Genomic DNA, 23,325 nt, shown 5'->3' on the forward strand with positions numbered 1-23,325 from the left:
ATAGCTAATTAGCTCGGTAATTGGTGAATCGACCGTTAAATGGCACATCAGGCCAATGGAAATGTAACAAAATACGTGAGAATTAAATTATTAGGACGACACGTCCATTTTTCGACGCTTCTGATTGACCGCTGGATTGTCACCTGATTCTCCATTATTTAGACGCCATATTGATTTCTGACCAGCGGGAATCGCAATCCGGTCCCCCGGTGGGAATTACGACTACGCAGAGGGTTTCAATTTGGGTCACGCATGCGCAGTGATGATTTTCAGTCTCCCTGTGAGATTTAGAAGAGATCTGAACACACTGCGCATGCTTGAAATGCGCACAAGTTTTCTGCGCAGCTTCAAAATAGGCGAATATTAAAATAACTATAAATTTCGACGTCTGACTGGCGGGAACCAAATCAGATCGCAGCCCAGTCCCCGGTGATTTAGTCTCACCCACCATTCCTTGAAATTTGGATTCCAAAAGCAGTCAGGGTGTGTTTGCAGAAGTTGTCGTCAGCAGAAGCGAGCGTAAAAAACCGTCAATCGAGTCAAATTTCCAGCGTGCAAATAGAGATTGAGAATTTAAGGAGCTCGTCAAAGGCCCACTCGAATATGGAAGCCAAATCTCGAATTTCGTTCCAACAAAAATTGAGCGAAGGAAGAAATGCGAGCGAGCGTGGGCCGGAAACTTGAATAAAGCAGGCTGGAGGCGGTGTCGCAAAGAAAAACAAAGGGGAATTGCAAAGTTTTGCAAAGGGCGCGCATCTCATTTCGAGTGTGCGGGGATGGATGCCGCCGCAGCCAATAAGTTGCATAGAAAAATATAACGAGTGAGTCGCGCACAAACACACTCGCGCTCGCTTCAAACTGCGCACCAAGGATAAATTATTCATCGCTGCTGGGCCTTTTCGCTAGCTCTTTTTCTCGCCCCATTGTTCGTTCGCACTGTGGCAGTAGTCATTTCAACAAGTTCGTTTGCAGCAGCCGCAGCAGTAGCAGAGCAGGCCACGGATAAAGAGACAAAGGAAAACAAACACAGCGTGCGTTGCAGACACGGACTCTACGGCATCCACACCTCGCCACTCGCCACTCACTCGGAACTCACATGCACACACACACGCACACATATGTCTGCTTCATTAGGGCCGCCAACGCAGGAAAACTAATTTTCCCTCCTCGGCCACTAATTAAATTTTGTGAGTTTTCGTGTGCGCAGGCATATAGATGCTCTGCTCCCCATTGAAATTTGCAGAACGCCACGCAAATAGCGGTTTCCGGCTTTCTCGTTTTGCACAAATTTTGCACGGCAAGAACTTTTTAAACATTTTGCTCTGATATCATCCTGCATTTTTAACAGAATGTTGCTCCACACGTAAAGCAGATTGCTTTTGAAATAATTTTTGGGAAAAGCTTTCGCCCATCATTTTAAACAATTTTATTTACTTTTCAGATTTCCAGAATATTGTGTTAGATGCCAAAAAAAGCTCGAAAACATGACAAACTGTTGAATTTAACCCCATTTCTCCTTTTAATCGGCAGAAAATAGGTTGTATGATCCCTTTTTGTCGTTTTATAATCGCAGAAACGCATTGAAAGTTAATTAAATCCGTGTAAATGCGATTACAATGAACATCGATAAAGCTAGTAAAATTTAATCAACTACTTTTAATGATTTTCCAGTGAAGCGTGCGTTCCCTCTTTTTGATCTTGTTCACAGTACGTTTATTTATAATTTTACTAATCGAAACAGTTTAGTTTTACATCGGCTTACAGTTAATTGTTGACAACCGCGCGCGCATGTGTTGGCTGTTTGGAATTTGCGGTGTCATCACACAGAGACTACACTAATTGGGTTGAGTGGTTTTGATTAAATTATTTGCCCGCGGCGTGGTGCAAACCAACCGAGTGAGCCCGCTCGCTAATAAATCAAAGCGAAAACACACTACAATATGCTATTTGAAATTGCAACACTTAAATTAGAGAGTTTGTTTTCCCGCCCGATAATTCCGGTTGGAGCACCTTTTTCATTTGCCGCAACTCTCACTCTTTTCTCTAGAACGCGAATGTGCGTTCGTTTTCATTTTATGAAACATTAATTTTGCGTCTTAGGCTGCTGCTCGCGCCGTAAAAAGGTTCGGAAGCGGCAGAAACATTATCGTGCGCGTATTATTCTGGCTGCAAGCAGCGGCAGTAAAACGCCTAAAGCATAAACTATTGTTAACGGCCGCATTCCACCAGCTGTTTTACGCCGCGCCAAAGTATATACACATTGAAGCAAGTCGCAAAAAATCTCGCTTTTTCGTGAACGGAAACATCTTTAGTATATACTTGTCCCATTTGTGCATGATCTAATGGAGGCACGCGCAGACTAATAAAAAGCAGTGCGTATTTTTGGTTTCCTAAATTCGCACGCGAACTTTCGGCAGGTTCTGCTGCTACTTCATCGAAGCAGATTTGAAAATATTTGCCTTACAATTTATTAAAATTTCCATGTTGCAGAGGCAGTAAAACGTTTTAATATATTAATATTTAGACAAGGCTTTCGTTATCAAGTTTCAGCGGGAGCGCGCTCTCATGTGATATTCATTTGCGATGCTGTATATACATATAGTATGTTGGTCGCTATCAGGGGAAAACCATTTAAAAAATTAATGGGTGCACTAACCGAGATTGGTTCCGTTGATATGGTCGCAGCGGAATTGAGTGCAATGCTGAAATCAGAGCGGTTTGAGCCTCAATTAACATTCATTGCAAAGGAGAAAATTAACAGTATACCAACTTATCTGAGAGTTGTGCGGCCTCTTATTTCTTACTCACTAAAAAAATCCAATAATTTTGTAGGCTGCGAATTTATTTTTGCTATTTGCTTTTTAAGAACTCGAATTTTGGACGCATTTTTGTACAAAATCTAAAACAGTTCTTTGGCGAAGTTACTCATTGTCAGCACAACAATCGATTCCTGAGGGTCACATTAGGTAAACTGAGTATTTTTTGCCGATCAAAAAGTTTGTTTGAAAATATTGTTACAAATTTGCAACACTTGAATCCCTTCTAGAAACAAAATGGTGACAACAGTTCAATTCAGGGGGCCATCAATGTTTCGAATCATTCAGTTATTGGACCGAGTATTTAGAAAATTGAGTTGTGTTTTTTGGTACTGTTTGACAGTAAGGGTTAAATTACTGTGTTTGAATCCAGCTGAAGCACTCTTCATTGAATTATTCAGCTCATTAATTAAAACAAAAAGAAAAGTTTCATCACAACAAAAGTACTTTTCAAAATCCACGAGCTGCATAAAATAATTTAATTAAGAGAGAAAAAGACTGATGGTAAAAAAGCACCCTTATATCCGTATATGAATTAATTACGCAACGAGAACAAACAAAAAAGGCTTGCTGGAAGCGAATTAATTGCAGTTACAGGCAATCTGGGTTCCGACAGACGCGCAACATCTCGCAAAAGACAGAAACTAGAGCGCGCCGAGTGTGTAGCTCTCGCGACCAAAACAATATGCGCGAGTGTGTTGTGTGTACGCAGCGAGTAACAAAGGCGACACACACACACACACACACACACACTTATGCCACTGCTGATTGCAAGCTGCTGCTTTGTCCTAATCTGCTAATTAACCAGCATGCAACGGTGAATTAGCGTATGCACATAGAGAGGAGAAGAGCGAGCGAGCGAGCGCCTCCTTTACTCAGGCAGTCGCGCTTGTTTGCAGCACGCAACCGATCATGTTGATGTGCGGGTAGCCTGCGCTTCGCCATTCTCCATTGTGCACTCGTGAGTGTGTTTGCAGACGCGCGCGTCGAGGACTTAATACTCGCTCGCCCTTGTTCTCCGCGTGCGCTGAGGTCGCTTTGACAAGCGGCTAAGTCGACCCCTTGTGAATTATTTATAAACACGATGCTTTGTGCGGCATGGTGAGTTTCTCTTTCGCCTTAATCCACTAATGCCGCCGAGGATGAGCACATGCACACTTTCGTCTTTCGTCTTTTGTTGGCCCTCGCTCGCAAATCTCGGATTTGCTAGTCCTAAAACTATTGCTTGGACAACATTATTCATGTGCCTAGGTTTGTCCCTTCTGTGTAATCAATTTTAAATTAATAACTTACAACAACGACGATTACACTTGATAACAGTTTGTTATAAACAGGAATAATTTGGTTTTTAAGCTATACTTGTTTCTTAAACCGCCAGAATTGCAAAAATTGCACACCGTTTAACCAGCTGAAAGGTTTAAGAGATGATCGATTTAAATAATGTGTAATTAAGATTCACTTTTCACTTCATTTTTGTCTGATTTTCCCAGTGAAATTGAGTCGTCATGCCATCACTTGATTTATTATCTTTATTATCCTCTTTCGCGTGCACATCGGGATTCGCCTCACTCACTAGTTTCCTGCTCGTTTCCCTCTTTTTATCGGTATTTTCTGCTCTTTTCCAATAATTGCTCAACCTGCGTCACATTTTAAGGATCACAGAAATATATCCAATTCCGGGTTATGTGATACTTCAGTTGTTTGTTCGTCATTGAACTTTTTCAGCATCACGGCGTTCATGATTTCCCCTCAGATTAAAAAAAAAAATCGAAATGATAACGTGATGAAATAGTGAGATAATTTTTCTGCATGGTGTGTTGTTTTGTTCTCTCATTTTCACGTAACGGTCTTTACACAATATTATGCAATTCCCTGGTGCCAAGTGTGATCCTATTTCCATCCTTTATACGTACATATTAATCAGTAATTATGAGGCGACGCAAGCAGCAGGCAGGGCCCCTGGTGCACTAATTATGTGCGGATCACAAGGGACTTTAACACGCTCTGTCGACGCCGCCAATCACGCGCATTTTTTTATTTTGTAAACATGGTGCGCTGGCAGGATGATTAAATTGACTCCAATTAGCAATTTGTCGCACGTACGCGAATTCCGATCAATGCCGCTGCGTTATACAACACGAATTACAAGGAAACAGCTTGCACTAATCAAGACTGATTGTCGGTCGACACTCTGTTGCTCTTGCTGCCGAGCCGATTCGTGCTTGCTTGGGATTTGGGATTTGGACGGCTTCAATGGCTTCAATCCCGTTAATTACAATTGGGCCTAAATCGTCAATCGAAAACGCAAAACAAACAAAATGTCTATTCTTCTAATTTTACCAATTCTGTTTTGTCTCAACTATTTTAAAGTTGTTCTTAATGTCGGCAGGATCTTGATGAAATTTGGTGGAGATGATCTCTAGGAAACCCTAAAATATTAGGACAAAATTCCTGAAAGTGCCAATTTTACAGGGGTTCAAAGGTTGAGATTTATTATTTTTTTCCTAACAAAACTGAAACTTTGGTTCTATTCGAGGAAAACACAAAAATTTGGTGTCAAAATGTTCTAAGTTTAACGCCCAACAACTTTCCCACGATGACCAACTTAGTAGGTCAAAGGTCAAGGTCACTAAATTGGAGTCAAATAATTTAAAAAATTCCCACATACCGTAATAAATTAATTTTTAAAATTCTAGATAGCAAAAATGTGTAAAATATTAATGGAAATATCATCTAAAAAATTTGTAACATGATTTTTCTTCGTTTTCGAATTAATTTGAATTTAGCATGCAGGGTCAAGGTTTCCCGAACGTCAGAAAAAATACGTTTCTCGCTAAATCTCGACTTCTATGGGTTCGATTTGCAAATTCCACGCACCGTTTGACTCGTGATAATTTTCCCTAGATAACTAAAGAAATCTTAAGGGTCCCACCCCTATACAACTATTTTTCACCCCCTTGAAAACAGGAAAAAACAATGTTTTGCAGGTTTTAAGCCTCTAAACTGACATTTAAAGTGTGTGGAATGGCCTAATGTTATTTAAGACTATCATCCCTGATTCACAACCCTACAATTTTCTAGGTTTTTTTTTAATTTAGTGTGTTGGGTCGGGGTTTTTCTAATTTTATTTGTACTCTATTGGAAAATCTCTCTAGCCTACTCATCATCTCCGCCCAATCCCTACAGCTACGTCATTATTTTGTACTGTTTAAATCCCTGCAGCCTGCACCAATGACAACAATTTCGAATTAGCAAAACAACCAGCAAATCGCCGCTAAACCGTATAGCATCCGGAATTGAGCGAGTGCGAAAGCGTGTCAGTGGCGGGCGCGAATCTCGCGGCGTGGAGCGCGTGTGCTAGTGCAGATACCCGCAGTATGGGTGATCAGCATGTTTTAGCGCTTTATCATTGTCACTGCTACGCGGTGCGAAAGGCTGGCTGGCTGGCTGGCTGGCGAGTGCGAGTTGAGCTTCTTTCTTTCTTTCTCCTCCGTCAGCACACATGGGCAATAATAACTAACACGCCTCCGCACACTCGCACATTCGATGCGCGGCGAGTGTGCCCTGCATTTCAATATTATTTGCCACCGAGTGGGCCTGCGACGTGAAATTTATGCATTGACACCCTTTGCGGTGCAGCTGGCCCCGAATCCAGTCCAAGGGCAATCGCGCCGCTGCACTTTTGCCAACCCCGCCATCACCGCAGGCGAAATTATTTGGCATTTCCAAAGGTCACTTTGGACAGGTGTTTGCGGGACGAAAAATTTATCAGCTGTCTTTTCATGGGCGGGCAGAGGTTTTTTTTATAAAATGCACGCCTTGAAATTGGATGCCCTTCCTCGGAGTTGAATTTCAAAGGGTTTTTTGTTGCGGAATTCCAAGGGAAAATATATTCAGTTTCATTTTCTTAAAGACTGTATTTGACGACGTTTCTGAGCCCACCAATCGATTTCTGAGGGTTTACTTAGGCAAAGTGAGTATTTTTTCCGTTAAAAAAGTCCATCGCGACGTGCGTATTTTTTCCGCCAAAACAATTTGAACGTATTTACGAGAACTGCGCATGCGTGAGAGCTGGCTGGATGTGACAAAGAAGTCATTCGTACAGGTGGCCTCTCTTCAAAATACTCAAACCAGCTCTGACACATGCGCACTTCTCGCAAATACGTTCAAATTGTTTTGGCGGAAAAAATACGCACGTCGCGATGGACTTTTTTAACGGAAAAAATACTCACTTTACCTAATTCGACCCTCAGGAATCGATTGGGGTGCTCAGAAACTTCGTCAAAGGCGGTCTAAAAGCCCCGAACGAGTTTTTCGGCCACATCTTGTTATCTTGTTTACTTTTAACTAGAACTATAATTAACAAAATAAGTGAAATGGAAGTATTCCTCAGAGATTTGTCTGAAACTCCTATTAGAGCAGAGTAAACTAGTTTACAATTTGTAAACAGCTTGATGCACTGGAACGAAACAAAAGTGCAGAAAAGAAGGGTTACACGTCCCAAGGGGAAGCGCAACTTGCAGCCGCGATGCATTCGTGTGCGGACGCAACAAATTAAAGAGCACGAGAGTTTTCCCAGCAGGAATCTCGTTTAATCTCCATCAGAGCGGCACAAACACAAAAAAGCCCTGTCTTGCTTAATATTTAACGAGGCCCAACACGAACGCTCCATTGCAAGAGCCGAAAAATAGACGCGCACGTATGAGATTTGAGATGAGCGTAAATCTCGCGCTCATCGCATCTCCGACGAGCTTTTGACTTTCGGTTCGGCGCAGGTAAGGAGAGCGCAGGTATAATCGAGGAGTCCCTTTGAAGCTGGTCCTGTATAAAGGATAAAGGGCGTCTCTTCTGCCTTCTTTCACACGACTTGACACGCATTCATTCGCTGGCTGCGTGGATTGTGATGGAGCAGCTGGAAATTTGTTTTTGATGAGATTGTGCAGAGCAGACAACGTGTCTGAATTATTGAGATGAAAAATAATTTTAATTTGCTTTGCCGGCAGCTGGAAAGGATAGAGGCAGCTGTCGCAGGGCACAATCTTGATAGGCGTATACTCTTTCGTCTTTGATTACAATTACATGGGATTTGATTCCAACAACGAGAGTAATAAGGAAAGAATAAGAGACCGCGCGCTGCAATAAGACTCGGTGAAATGGTAAAAAAAATCTAGAAGAAAAATGCCATCAGATTTGAAGTTGGTATATCGTCTTGCGTCTAACTCGGTTAAGCAAGAAGATCAAATCGATATCATTGCTCTCTAAAGGAGGTAAATAAGTAAACTACACGAGGACAAGAATAGTAACCTGATTTGATTGTTGGTTTGTTCAAACAATCAAGGTCTCTTTTTAATTAAAGTGGGTTGATGCAGGCTGAAAATTGGAAATTATTTGAATTATTGTTGGATGCAATAAACAATTTGGTCTACAATTTGCAATGGTAAAAATGGAAAAATTGAAATTGTCTCCAAAAATTTGGAAAAGTTGGCTATGTTTTTGTAATTTTACTGTTATAATGTCAGAATTATTTTCCTAGTTAAACTGTTATGAGCTGTTATGAGGATTTTGCTTGACGTCAACACACACTCTTTCGCTATTCGGTGATTTCGGTGTAATAAATTCGGTCGCAGAGCCTCAGCACGGATGACAGAGTGAGCAAAAAAGCTCTTTTGGGCGAAAATATTGCGCAATGGTGGCTCATGCAGACAAGGGTAGTGAGATTATTCCAGTCGGCACGCAATTGGCGGACTCATTCGTTGATGCGTTATTTTTTGGTCAAGGTCACTCAAATTTGACCTTAAATTTCAAGAAATTCCTGAAAATCGAAGGGAGCAAAATATTATTATTGATATAATCAAAATATGCACGTGTTTTCACCCTGAACTAACTATAATTGCTATAGTTTCACACATTTTTCGGTCAGATTTGGTGACCAAAAGTGATCCCTTTTGACTGATTGTGATTTTTTAGGGGGTTAAAATCCACCCAGGGGTTGAGTTTCGGTTAAAGACGAAGTTTCTGAGCACATCAATCGATTCTTGAGGGTCGAATTAGGGAAAGTGGGATGCTTATTCCGTTAAAAAAGTGCGACATGCGAACTATTTTTCCCTCCAAAACAATTTGAATGCGTGAAGTACATTGTATATGTATTTTTGACTTAGATGAAAATAAACAAGTATAATAATAAAAAGTGCGCATGCGTCATAGCTGGTTTGAGCACCGCCTGTACGAATGACTTCATTGTCAGATCCAGCCAGCTCTCACGCATGCGCACTTCTCGCACTCATATTGTTTCGGCGGGAAAAAAAGGTTCGCTCGTCGTGCTGGCCATTTTAGTCTGTAAAAACATCCACCTTAACTAATGCGACCCTCAGGAATCGATTCGTGGGCTCAGAAACTTCGTCAAAGACCGTCTTTAATTATTAAATTTCGCCAAAATTTTATTTCTGGCCCAAAAAAATCAAATCTGAAGTCAATATAACGTTTTAACTTGCTTCCATCAGCATGATTTGTCGTCTGACCCGTGGCATTTGTGCTTCATCATGTAAAATACGTCAAGACCAGTGCTAAATAGAAAACACACGGTATCGAGTGGCCAGCACTGGTTCGCGTTTCCATGGAAACTGGGATTCGAAACAATTATTTAATGTTGCTCTCACGTCGGAACAAAAACAGCAGCGAACTGATCCACGCGCGCAGCCTCCAGGGCCGCTCCTCATTTGAAAATAACCGAGTTCTGAGCCCGCTGGAGAGGAAGCCGTTGAGCACACACATTAATTTTGAGAAGAGCATGCCGACGCGCGCTTTGAGCTGTATCAAACATGCTGCCGGATTATCAGCTAGCCTGGAATGTGCTCTCGCAGCTCAAACTTCTCTCACCTGCGCTGCGATTAACGCAGAGAGTTGCGGGTTATGAAAGCAATAAGCAACTTTCTCAGAATTAATTCAATCTGCAAAATGCCTTGGGATAGCTCTCGCTAAAATCAATGAAACGAAAAATTCCAGAATATCTAATTACGCGCGTGTATAGAGTTTTCGTTGCAGCAGAGATTTGTCAGTCAGGGCTGAGGCATCGAGTGGCAATTTCAGACCACTTCATGTCATCCCTTAACGGAGGTTTATTCGTTGTAATTGGTACTTATCTCAATGTCTTCCACCTCCAAAGCTTTTAAAGAGTTTTTCTATAAATGTTTGCGGGTTAGCAGGGCAAATGCCTCGTCACCCTCACATCCGAAACACAAAAATATCAGTTAGTTTGAAAAATTCGCCCATTCTGAAGCTGCGCAGTAACCATGTGCGCATCTTAAGCATGCGCAGTAAGTTTAGATTGCTACTAAATCTCACAGGGAGGCTGAAACCTATCACTGCGCATGCGTGACCCAATTTAAACCCTTCTGCGCAGTCGTAATTCCCACCGGGGGCCTGGTTGCGATCTGTGTTGGTTTCCGCCGGTCAGGAGTCAAAATTTCCTCAAAATAATGGAGGTCGAAAAAGGGGCTTAGTAAAGAAATAATAACAAAAATATTCATTGTGCCGAAAATATGAATATTCATGATTTTCCCGCCGTAATCTTACCGACGCCATATCTGCGCGTCGCGTGAATCCGGACCCCGGGGTACTTTTGACTTGTCGTCGTGAGGGTTTTTACTTATTACAGTGTAAATTATCTAGAAATATATACCGGTGAGACGTCCTGTTGAAGAATTACATTCATTTATATATTTTTTATCATTTTTGTCTGTCTTCACAGGATTCATGTCTGTTTGTTGCAAATATGTACTGTTCATTCTCTCAAAGCTTTAAATTAAATTCCAGAGAGATATTTTTATTCTTTTTTTGCAGGAAAACGGTCATGACGAGCCAGCAAAATGCAGAGTAAAATAAATAACAAGGGTAGGGAGACTGCACAAGCTTTCATAATCTTGCTGAAATTGTTTTCATTCAAACTTTTCCAAGACAATGCAGTATGTTTTCCACCACTCACACTCTCATAAAAGAACAAAAATAAATTTTCATCCCGTCATACAAATAAGATTACACACACGGTGAACAGTTTAACATGAAGTTCTTTTGTTCCCACACACACAAGAGAGATTATTTATTGTCTGCTACGTAGGTTCTAAAAATAGCTAATTTAATTAAGTGGATGACAAAAAATTGACACTCAGAGAAAATGAACATTCGTAAAATTAGTGCGTTGATTTTAAATGATGAATTATATTTCTCTCAATCAGGTTACGTGTGTCTGCCTGAACAAAACAGTGCTTTTAATCAGAGAAAGAAGCTTGTATGATAGCGTGCCCATCTACATTGTGCTGATGAAACAGGAAACTCTTTGAACAAAGGAAAAGAAAAAAAGTTATGTCTCGAGCGAGAGGTTGAAATCTCGAACGCGAACAATGGCTGTCGACAACGCGGAAATATAACATGCAGGAAAAAGGGAAACGCAGCTGCATGGCATGATATAGATTCAATTTGCAGACCGTGGCCAAATTAATTAAAAACGAAGAGCACGGAAAAGCTCCAATTAACGAGCTCGCTTCCCTTTTTTGTATTTTGTTTTTAAGAGAGAAAAATAATGAAAATCTCTCGATAAATAGAAATGCTTTGAAGAGTAGAACTCTGCAGGGTAGAAAAATGCAGTCTCTGTCGCGTAATTAGCTCTTGTGAAACTTTGCAATTTTAATTATCACTCTAGCGTGCGAGAGAAAAAAGCAGAACTGCTTCAAAGTTGTCTATTTTGCCTTGGGGATGGTGAAATTTTTCAATTGAAAGCCAAATTTTTTTTCAAGAAAAAAAATAGTGCGAAGACTGTCCGCGGCGGCGGCGTTTTCATTCTCTCTCGCGGCGTGTGTGCCTTTATAGCTGCCACGTAGAACGCGCGAAAGTGTTTACCAATCATTCAGTCAGGCTGCACACGAGCTGTCTGCGTCTCGTGTTGCCGAAAGTGTCAAAAGGATTTGTTAGCACTTGGCCGCAACAAATGCTGCTTAGGCCTGTCTGTCTGTCGGTCGGTCGGTCGGTCGGTCGGTCGGTCGGACTGCTCGGACCAACCAACCGGCCTTTATTTAGTTCGCTCTCGCTCGCGAGTGAGCAGTTTCTCCTTCGAGTTTAGCCGCAGCCCAGCCAGATAAGCACGTTCAACGAGACAACTGCTGCTTTCATTGTAAATACCGCAAAGGGTCGTCGCGTGTGCTTCGTTGTGCACATCATTTTGCAAACTCGGATGTCACACAGGATCAGCTTTGAAGGTATAAATAGAAGGATGAGTAATTTTTTTAAAAAGGACACTTGCCTTCGTGCTTCCAACAGAACTCAGTTAAAAATTTTAATAAAATAGTAGGAAAAAAGTTGTCTGCCAGCAACTATGAGAAACAGATTTGTCAAAATTAGGTCAGCATGCTTTATTTTTTCTGCAGTGATTTCTGGATTTTTTTATTTTTAGAACCTCTTTTAACATTTGGGTGAGCTCCGAATAAAATAAATAAACGAGTTTAATGAAGTGCAGTTTTTTGCAATTCTCACATAAATCGCGAAAATTTAAAATTAAACGCAGCTTCCTCGGTGTATATTTTCTTTTTTCCTCCAAATTTCCTGCTCAACTATAGTTTCAACTACTGGTAATCCTCAGCCCTCAGATTGGACACGCAAAAAAGCTCGTGGATTAGGCAAGAAAAAGTTGAGCAGGAAATTTCTGTAGAAAAATAATTTAGCACCAAGCAAGCTCTGCTTTCAATTTAAACTGACAAAAATCTTGTTTTGAATAAATCTAAGCGAAATTTCTCGAAACGGAAGTCACATTCCTATTTGGTTAACAAAAATTGAAGTTAAACAAAAACCGCGTAGAAACTAAAGATTTTATTTCATTGAACACATAAAAACCAATTTATGAAATATCAGACCTCAGAAAAAATTATTTTTCTTTCTGCCAAAACATTGCCATAAGTGCTCCACTTGTTGATGTTTTGCCAAGTCTTTTACTTGCCTTACATTAAAATAACATGGTTTATTTTCAAACGCAAAGTTCTGTAAAATTTGTTGATTCAGATATGCCAAAATGTACCGTTCTGTATGTTTGCTGGCGAATAAACCGAGCAGAAAATGAAAAAAATGTGCACATATTGCGTTTCAAATAAATGCAAAAATTGACATGTGATTTTCCAAGCAAAACGGATATGTTCGGAGAATGCGAGCTATGTATTTATTTCAGCAAAGGCCAAGGTTCGTGCCTCACGCACGGCGTCGGTGTATCGACTAAAGACTTTAAAGAGAGACAAGCGAACCCAGAGAGCCGCCGAACGCCTTTTCCTTGCCTTTGGTAAATCTGCAGATGAGCGAAAAACCGATTTTTTTGTCTCTTCTAGCAGCTTAAGAGTTGTTCTATCGATTTAAAATCGCAAACACGCACTGAAAGTTGATTCAAATGCGAAAGAAAGCGTTCAAGTCGAAGAAATCAGAAATAATTCTTTGCTTTTAAAATCCTCTACGCTGATTAGCTGAATCAATGCGCATGTCAGCAGCTTTTGAGACTTCGCGCGATTCTAAATTCTTACGTTAGTGAGCTGATGCGGACATGCGCATTGCGTGCAGCCAATCAGCGTCGAGGATTTTAAAAGCAAAGAATTCTTCCAGTTTTTTTTATTTGCGTGATTTCATTCGGATTTAAATCAAAACTTTAATGGGTTATGCGATTAAAAATCGATAGATCAACTCTTTGGCTGCAAATAATCGGAATTTCGCTCATATACACAGATTTAACATGGGGTTCTTCTGGAAGGAAAAGGCGTTGGGCGAATTTTTGAGTGGGCTCTTCTCTATTTAAGCTCACAAGGCGCGCGCGAAACATCCGTGCAGCGAACAGTTGAACGTGTGTGTGTGTGTGTGTCGATATAATTGCGTGCCTGGCTGCTGCAGATCGGGTGATTCAAAATAAAAAAAGAGTCGGCAGCAGTTAATGGAGGGCTGAAAATAAATCTGAAAGGAAGGATGTGAAAGTGGTGGTGGTGGTGTGCGTGCAATGACGGATAAGCCCGGCGGGCGCGCGTATAGTCTTGCCGTGCGGCTGCCGTACCGTGGCTGCCGGCAGCCGATTGGAAATAAGGAGGCCGCTGCGCTGCGCTCGCTCGCTCGCACGCACCGAAAAGATGGGCAGCTCGCTCTCCGGGGGAAAAGGTATTATCATTTCGCCCTTTTTGCAGATGAGAATGGATGGCTGGCTGGCTGAATTTTCATTTGGCCTTTAACCGTGCCGGCCGATTTCTTTTATTGGCTCTTCGGGCTCACATTCGGCTTCCTTCCATCGAGCTGCAAGCTAATCTCCACACTCTTTCGCATTTTTTTTACCTTGTTCCTTTTATAGACACGTCGCTAAGGCGATTCGTGCAGCTGTTTGATGCTGCCTATGATATTTTAGGACGGCACGTAAAATACCAAAATTGATTCTTCGGTCATTCTCGTTTATTATGGATCTGCCAAACACCACCTGATGAGACGCCAAGGCTCTCCTCTGATTTTGGAACCTTTCTTTTCATGAATTTTAGACAGTAAAATATTTTTTCTGGCCTTCCAATCAGCAGGGAATTATCAAATAAACACTAACCACGCAATATTTCAATGGAATTGAACCTTAAAAAATCATCGAATTCATTTAAAACCAAATGGAAATATTTTTGTGATTTTTTGCACGCAAGGATAACATTGGAAATAAAAGATTCACGATTTATTTCCAAACGGAGCAAAATTAAAGGGTTTTGCCGATTTCATCGCCCGCGCAGAACCACCGCTGGTCTGCAAACCGATTTTCAGATTTTTTGCGCCCATAGAAAAATTAAAATGAATTTTTTTCGGTTTTTTCGGCTTTGGGACAAGCTGGGTGAAAATGGTTTTATTTTTGTTAAAATTCGGCCGTTCGTCCGATCATCGACCACGACCCCTCATCGGACAGGTCTCAGACAGGGCTTTGACCTGGCATACCCTACAGACCTTTTGCAGGGTACCGCGACCTGATATCCGCTCGGAAGCCAGTTTTTAACGCTTTTTTCACTAATTTCGGGCACATTTGGCGATGATTTTTAAGCCTTGCCTGTCACTGACCTTCCTCAGGTCACGCGCGACCTGAGATCGGGTCCATGACTGTTTTTTGCGGCTTTGCTGGCGTCGTCGTTTATATTTTAATCTTTTGGTCAATTTCATCCTCACAGAAAATTTTTAATCGTTCCAATGCACTAAAGTTGTCCAAATTTGCTAAGAAACCATCTGAAACTGACTATTTTGATTAATAAAGTTCAACTATACCGTGTACATTATTTGTCAAGTAAACCGATTGTGTCTGCGCATGCCTTTTTGTTGAATTCCTCCGTTAATTGCAATTTCAATCAATCACGCAGGCCTGAAAGTTGCTCTGTTTAACATAACCGCAACGCGCAGCTTTGGTAATATATCGGAGAGCACGCAAGACGTGTCTACGCACACAGCTGCGAGAGCACGTCCAAGTCACAAAGCACATTTAATTAAAATAATTGATCGCGCGCTCCATCTGCATGGCGCGCACTCTGCGTAATCAAAATCAAAGGACGCACCACCAGAGGCGGTGTAAAAGGCGGTTTCACAGCTGCAAAAGCACACACACACGCGAGTCAAGAGAAATGTGGGGCGTCTGCGACACCTCCGCGTCTTACAAATGGAAATGACATAAATTGCTAATTAATTGCCTCGAGAGGTTATGAGGTCGGCATATAAATATATTGCAAGTTTTTCTTATTATGTTTTCGTTGAGTGGATTCGCGGGAAACAATAACACGTTGGAGAGCAGATGATAGTTTTTCTCGAGTGGAAGGAAATAATGTCGTAGAGGTGGTAGTTTATAAAAGAGCTGGATCAGCAAGAGCAAACAAACGCCAACAGACATTTTATGATAGATAATAAAAAGCTTGGGAAACCGCTGCTGAACGAGACGTCAGACTCTCTCCCTCCCACGCACTCGATCGCGAGTTTTTCATTTTGCGTAATATTATGCTCTTTGACATTCAAGTTAGTTTGCAAAACGCGTACATTTTTAATTAAGTTGGATGTCTCTTTCCCTTGTTCTGTTTTGAAAGCAGGAAAACTTGAACGTAAAGTTGCTTTGAAGAAGTCGATTTTTCAGCGAATATTAATTATTTTCTGGGAATTAATTGTAACTATAGTTAGCGTAATGATAAATTGATAAATAACGTGTCTAAATTTATCTACATTAAACGCCCGACAACTTTGCCACGCTGACAAATTTCCTTGGTCAAAGGTCACTAAAATTTGATCTAAGATTTTAAGAAATTCCTGCATATCTAAGGCGGCAAAAAATGTTATTTTTGAGGTGGCCAAAATGTGCCAAATTTAATTAGGAAACACACGTGATAAAATCGTGTTACGGTTTTTCTGCATTTTTGAGAATTTTGAATTGTAATTTTGAAATACGTGTTTTTTCGCGCCAAAATTAGACTTTAATTTCAATTAAATTAGTTTCACTCATTTTTTGGTCAGATTTGCGTCCCTTTTGAATAGTCGTGAGTTTTTCAGAGGGTTGACATCAACCCACATCTCGCAGGGGGTGATTTTTGGTAATTTATTTAAAATTTAACCGTCATTGGTGTCGTTCCCTAAGTTTTTCGCCCCAAAAAAGCAAATCTGGATTCATTTTTACGTTTAACTTGCTGCTGGGCTGCATTTTTCACGTGATTTTTGTCTGCCTGCCTTTAAATGACACACACAAGCCTTTTAATAACGACGAAAATAGGACGTGAATAAAGAGTTTGCGTTTTTCTTATCTGTTAGCAGGGTGTCAGGGGCGCAACCTAAAATGACAGCCGAGCAGTGCAGTGTTTACAAAGAGTGCGAGCATGAATGAAGATACAGCAGCAGTGACAAGCGGCTCGCCAAATGCAGCAGATCAGCAGCCACGGAGCGGCACTCCGCCGCCGCCGCCGCCGGAAAAGTCTTTGCCTGCAGCGGATAAAAGCACGAGCAAACGCTTCAGCTTCAGGACGGCGAGGTCCGAGAGCTCCGAGGTGAGTGCTCTCGACCCACACTCTTATTTATCCCCAACTTGTTTACGCGCACCACTCCTGTCACTTCCGCTACACGCCTTATCATCGCCATTAGCTCTTAAAATCCGTGTTCAAGGCAAAGGAAAGAGACGCACTTTATTTAGAGACCGTCTTTGACCAAGTTTCTGAGCCCACCAATCGATTCCTGAGGGTCGAAAGAGGTAGAGCGAGTGGATGTTTTTTCCGTTTGAAAAGTGCAGTGCAACCCGCGAACTTTTTTCCCGCCAAAAAATTGAATGCGAGAAGTGCGCATGCGTCAGAGCTGACTGGATCTGACAAAGAAGTCCTGACGCATGCGCACTTCTCGCATTCATTTGTTTTGGCGGGAAAAAATCGCACGTCGCGCTAGACTTTTTTAACGGAAAAAAATAAATTCTAACTAATTCGGCCCTCAGGAATCGATTGGCGTGCTCAGAAACTGTGTCAAAGACGGACTTTAAGAGGCACTGAGACAATAATCATAAATTCTCATTGCACCATCCACGAAATTATACATATTTCAAACATTCCCCTAAAGCTATTTAAAGCTGAGGATTTAGTAAATTTGATTGTTAAAACAGACAAAACACGAGAAAAGGTGCTCGCGGCAATAAAATTTGCGAGAGAAATGTGAGAATATACCGCAGTGCCGGCGAGGCCAGAACAAAGAGAGCGCAAAATCGCGCCTCCGCATGCAAATCCCAGGAGCGAAGGCACTTTTCGCCAATCACCGGCCGGTCGGCCGGTTGGCTCTGGCACATAATCCGCGCGTAATGAGTCAATTTGCCCGTCGAGTGGGATAACCGGCAAGTTGCTATCGCAGACAGAGCGCAGTTTTGCGCCACCGTCAGCTTATGAATAGTCTTTATATTGTGCGTTTAGTCTCGTTGTCAGGCTGGCTGGGAGCTCATTAAGCAGACTATGCACGTCGTCGTTTCACAATCGGCCGAGCGAAAGTGCACACTCTGTGCGCGCGCCACGGCGATCAGCCTAAGAGCAAATGGGAAAAGCGAGCGCTTGCCCATTGTCAGTGTTAAAGCGTGTATGCGCATTTTGTATCTAGGTATTGATTTGAAAAATGGATAGTTTTTTCTCTGTTAATCTTTAATGGAACATTTTCTTACTTTTACCAATGACTTTTTGTTTTATTTTAACATGATTAAAGCTGTAAAACTAAAAATCACACGCGAGAAAACAGATTAAAATTATGTCCAAAAAGAAGATTAAAATAATAAAAAAATATATTTTGAAATTTAGAAAATGTGCTTACAAGTTGTGAACTTACTTTACAGAAAATATCAAATTTGACGATTGTTTGTTTACAAGATATTTACTTCAAAATTCAAAACAATTCAATTTTTGTGATTTTTGCAACTCCAAATCTCGGGTTCTAATTGTCATAATTGCACAAAATATTCACAGTTTGACTCGTCTTGACCTCCCCAAACCAGCTAAGGAGCTTTAGGGGTGCTTACCTTCCAACCCCAATCGCTAAAATGTTTTTAAAAATGAGGAAAATGCTTTTTAGTACATTTTTACTAAAAACAAATTAACGGGGTTGAAAGGGTTGGAGGGTTAGAACCCCCTAAACTATTTAGCTATTCAGGGTAGGTCGATACAAGTCTAAAGGTGCTTAGTTTTTGCAATAACTATTAGAATTGTAAAAAGTAACCACCAATGGATTCGGCTCGACCTCCTCTGACCAGCTGAAGGGTTCATGAGTGCTTAACCTTCACCCCTAAGTTGCTCTAATTTTTCAACCCTTCGAAAAAATTAAAATATTTTATATAATTCTGGATTTTCTGTTTTAGTTTTGACAAAGTGGTAATTTAGAACGAGTTTTGTAGATATTAAAAAAAAAACTAAAAAGCGCAGCCCTCTTAAAACGAATGAAATCTGGGTTAAAACGATCCTAAATTTTATTCCTAGTCGAAGATTATAAAAAGTTGGTCCCGGCGGACGGTGTGCCTGAAAGGAAGACGAATGCAAAATTAATTTGCTTTAAAGGGCTTAATTGGGGAACGGCGTGGAACAGGAAACGGGCTAATTATGGCTGGAGCTGCGTCAGCTCTTTTGCCGAGCCAAATTGCTATTCACCAGGGGCCAGGGAATCAGGGAAAGCTAATTTGAGACATCACCCTGCCTCCCTTCTTTAGCATTGTTAAAAACAGTCACTGCTGAAAACTCTGTTTTTGTAGCTCTATCTTTTTTAATTAAAAATAAAACTACTTCTTTAGAGTGCTTGCCTTTTAATGTCAAAAAAAAAAATGTTTCATCTGCGCTCTCCTCGTCTAATTCCTGCTCTTCGCAAATGCATTTTTTCCGATTTCCCCTTTGGACGCGAAAGAAAATGTAAATAAAAATAAAAATAAAGGCGGGAGGAGTGGCTTTTAACAGGCGTCGTTAGCATCAGAGAAGGTGGTGCTCTCGTGAAACCGGGTTCTGGAATAAATCCCACTTGTTGCCTGCTCGTCAGCAGCACGGCTGCGACCGGCATTGATTATTTAAAGGCCTGATGCCGACGGCGGGTTCTGAAAGCAAAAAGTACTGTCAAATGGGGAAATGTCATGCGATGAGCCCCGCAAAAAATGAAACGCCTCCGCAATAACTGTTGTTTCTCATCATTTTTCATCGTTCAAAATATTTTTCAATTAAAAAAACGTTTTCAAAAAGATTAAATTAACCACAATTACTTCAAGGGCCGCTTTCAGGATCGTCATTCGGTAGTTTTGGCATTTTATTTGAGCTTTCCAGTGTTGAAAACCTACGAAAAGACATCAAGTTCGATGAAATTGGGAAATTTTTTATCTCAGGGTCACGTCAGGTACGGACCCTGAAGGTCGATTTTGACCTTCCTAGGTTCAGCCTAGGCCCACTTGGCATTTGTAGGCAAATGAAATGCGAACAAAATATAATTGACGAACGAAAGGCGAACTGCGCATGCGCGGTTGAGTCACTTTGAGCCTGTTTTTAATTTTCAAATTGGAATTGCAGCAAAAGCATCGCAATCACACCTTTGAAACTTGGTATACTTGGTGCAGAATTTCACGGGCTATATTTCAGCCATGAACCCCGAAAAAATCAAAGGTGGCCATCATCCCTTAATTTTGAATTTTCAAAAAAAGGTCGCAAAAGGCTACGTTGACCTTCAACCTGCGAATTTTTTGTAAATTAAAAAGTTGTTGAGGATTGAAAACTAGGTTATATAGCGAAAATTTCAGGGTGATATCTCAACCCAGTCAAGAGTTACAGTTTAGAATTCGTTTTTTGGTGATTTTTTTATACCAAAAAATTGGGAAAAATATATGTACTGTCCAATCTTCCTCCAAATTCACATCTAGCATGTTTTTTATTTATAAAAATAAATTAATTTTAAAATATCAGTTGTGGGAAGTTCAGGAAACGACCTGAGGTGTGCCCAAAATCTTGTGCATTATTTGTCAACGTATCCCACAGGAAAATACATCTATGATGAAATTTAGCGGCCGGAGCCGGACCGGACGGGCTCTGGGGTGCTGCAGAATTCGCCTTTGCCAACACGCAGATTCCTTTGGGACCGGTGTGTAAGACAAACAATTTTCCCGAGCAAAATCAAAGAGAAGGAAGGGGTCGCTCCACCCAAGACACCCAAGGGGTCGCAGCTTAAGTAAATAGTTGCGCAAACTCAACCCACTAATCAAGTTATTTGTGCGTTTTACTGTTGCGGTTGGTTCTAAAATATATTTCAAGAAAGAGAAACTTTGCGTTTGACAGCTCAAAAGGCGCATAAGCCGCTCAAAAACAAGAGCAAAGCGCGTTTTTGTTGCCGAGTCAACCGCAGCTGGGATTACACGGGGGGCTGGCTGGCTGTCTGTCTGTCTGTCGCTCCAAGACGAGAGTTCAAAAGACGAAAAACACAAATGATATAGGCTGGAATTCAATACGCGGCGACGACGAAGAAGAAGAAAAAATGCACAGTCACCGCCAAATGAGTATTCAGTTACACACACCGAAACCGAAACCGGAGCCAACTGCCGCGATTAATTGGAAACCCGAGACTCGCCCCTGTTGAGCTCATCAAGCGTCGTAATTGAGCAAAAGTGGTTTTGTCACGCACAATTATCTCCCCATATAGTTGGCAATTACGGAAATTGAAGAAGAAATCCCTGGAATAACAAATTTAAAGATACAAAATTATTTTTTATTTGTTATGCGTCCAACCGAAAGTTTAACTCGCAGTCAAAAGGATAATAATTCAGGATTATGAGTAAAATATTGCCATGAACGCGGCGTTGAAATAAATAAAAAATACGCGAGGCTACCTTGTCACGTCATAAATTCTGCTTAATTTTGCTAACTACAGTTTTAGCAGAAATAAATATCCCGAGTTCAGTTTTTTTAGGTGTCGAAAGGATTTGTGAATTTTCTTAGTGAATTCAATTCGGTTTAATCATTCTTGAGGTTGCAGAAATTAAAAAAAAAATATTAGAGATCGAGGAATAATATATCAGCATGAGCAAAAATGCCTGAAAATAATAAAAAATTTTAAATATTAATTTCTGGGAAATATTGCCTTGAAATAGGAGATATCTCGCAGTAAACAGCAGCCACAATCCCTCTTTAATCAAACCGTCGAGAGATTAAAATTAGTTAACTGTTTGAAAGCAGAAAATTAATTTTTCAACACAGTTACCTTATTCCAGCTGTGTGAAATATGAGCTTATATACTCTGAAGCAATCTTTTCTGCTGGCTCAACTACTAATAAGATGTAATGTATAGAAATAGAAATATCATGCGCTTTGTCAATTTTTTCCCGAGGATTTTTTATTAACTTTCAATGAGGAAAAATCTATGAATAGACTTTCCTTTCATAAAGTAAAAGCAGATCAGTTCTAACAAGGAGAAATTCTACGCAGAAAATTCACATTTAGCAATATTTATAATAGGTCAAGGATTGCATTTTAATAAATAAATTTACAACCCTCAAAATGCGAGAAATTTACCCCTGGAGTAACTTTTGTCAACTTTGTCTGCGTCTTTCCGGGAAAGCAATCTCATTTAGCAGAACAAACACCGAGAGTTCCTTTTAAAAATAGCGACTCGGAGCGAAATGGCAAGAGTTTGTCCTCGGTTGCGTGAGTTTTTGTTTGCTCTCACTCCCAGGGTCTCGCTCTCTCTCTCTCTCTCTCTCTCTCTCTCTCTCTCTCTCTCTCTCTCTCTCTCTCTCTCTCTCTCTCTCTCTCTCTCTTCTCTCCTCTCGTTATTCGTACTAACAACGCTCGGCGTGCGAAATGTAAATTGCGGGCAAATAATGAAACAGCGCGGCGTAGAGAATCATGCTCGCATTATCAGACAGCAGACAGCGGAGAGAGAGAAAGAGAAGCCCCATTTCTGCTGCGTCCAGATCGATTTTTGATATCGCCGTCGAAGAAAATGGGAACAAGCCGAATGAAATTAACAAGAAAAGGGCGAGTCAATACAGGTGCACTCACTGTGTCGGAGAAATAAGGTTGCCAAGATACACATTCCGATATTCCGATATACTCGGAAGGAAGAATGATTGAATGAATTTTTCAACGGCGTTATTAATGTTGTTTTTGCAATTACTCTATTTGCTCGCTCGATTTCTAACCTCATTAGTCTTCAGTGTAGTATATCCGAGTGAGCAACTAGATTAACTACGTCTGCAACAGTTACGTTCAATCATCCGCATGCACAGTGAGATGCACAAACACAAACTTTTGCTTCGAGGTAACATGTAATGCGTCTTAAGAGGGTAATTGAGCCCAACGCAATTTGCAGTTTCTTATATGTATTATTACTAAAGTTTCTGTTATATTATTAAGCATTTCTAAATCTGAAGAAGCGCAGTGAAAGGAATAAAATGCGTATTTCCTTTATCAGCAAACCTCGCGTAGTGCATTCAAATATTTGAAATAAAAAATGGATAAAATTCTATTCTCCAGCCACGTTAAAATATTTTATCAAACCGGATTAATACCATTTTTTGTCTGTTTATTTAGAGATTCATGCCAGCCAAAGACATAATTAAAAAAGTTTGAAAATTTGTCAAAATAATACGATTAAATATTAAAAATAAAATATTAAATTTTGAATTTCATTTTGAAGTTTAGAAAATGTGTTTAAAAGTGGTCCCGTGGCAAGTCTGAGCTTTGCAGAAAATTTCGTGATAATGGATTTTATTTACTAGGAATTCTACTCAAAATTCAAAACAGGAATTTTTCAAATTTCGTGATTTTTCCAACTCCAAATCTCGAGTTCTAACCATCAGAATTGCAAAAACTACCCATTGTTGGACTCATCTTGATCTCTTCTGAGCAGCAAAAGGGTTTAGGGGTGTTTTCTCTCCACCCCTAAGTGGCCATACAGCTTTAAAGATGCAACATTGAGTGACACCAAGAATGATCGTCGCTTATTATCAAAATTGTAGCAATGGGGATGAAAGGGGATG

At 40.7% G+C, this 23,325-nt stretch overlaps 2 protein-coding genes across 2 annotated transcripts in view; one reads left to right on the plus strand and one right to left on the minus strand.

Moving 5' to 3' along the window:
- LOC135940693 (TOX high mobility group box family member 4-A-like) overlaps nucleotides 1–23,325 on the minus strand; it is a 110,693-nt gene that overhangs the window by 49,655 nt on the left and 37,713 nt on the right. The gene's annotated exons all lie outside the window — the stretch shown is intronic.
- Nucleotides 3,813–23,325, plus strand: part of LOC135939724 (adenylate cyclase type 5) — a 41,462-nt gene continuing 21,949 nt past the window's right edge. Inside the window, exons 1-2 of the mRNA XM_065484250.1 lie at nucleotides 3,813–3,917; nucleotides 16,623–16,855. Of these exons, the coding sequence (XP_065340322.1) occupies nucleotides 16,688–16,855 (168 nt within the window). The 5' untranslated portion in view covers nucleotides 3,813–3,917; nucleotides 16,623–16,687. The remainder of the gene's footprint in view (nucleotides 3,918–16,622; nucleotides 16,856–23,325) is intronic.

This window comes from Cloeon dipterum, chromosome 3 (genome assembly GCF_949628265.1).
Source record: "Cloeon dipterum chromosome 3, ieCloDipt1.1, whole genome shotgun sequence".
Taxonomy (NCBI): domain Eukaryota; kingdom Metazoa; phylum Arthropoda; class Insecta; order Ephemeroptera; family Baetidae; genus Cloeon; species Cloeon dipterum.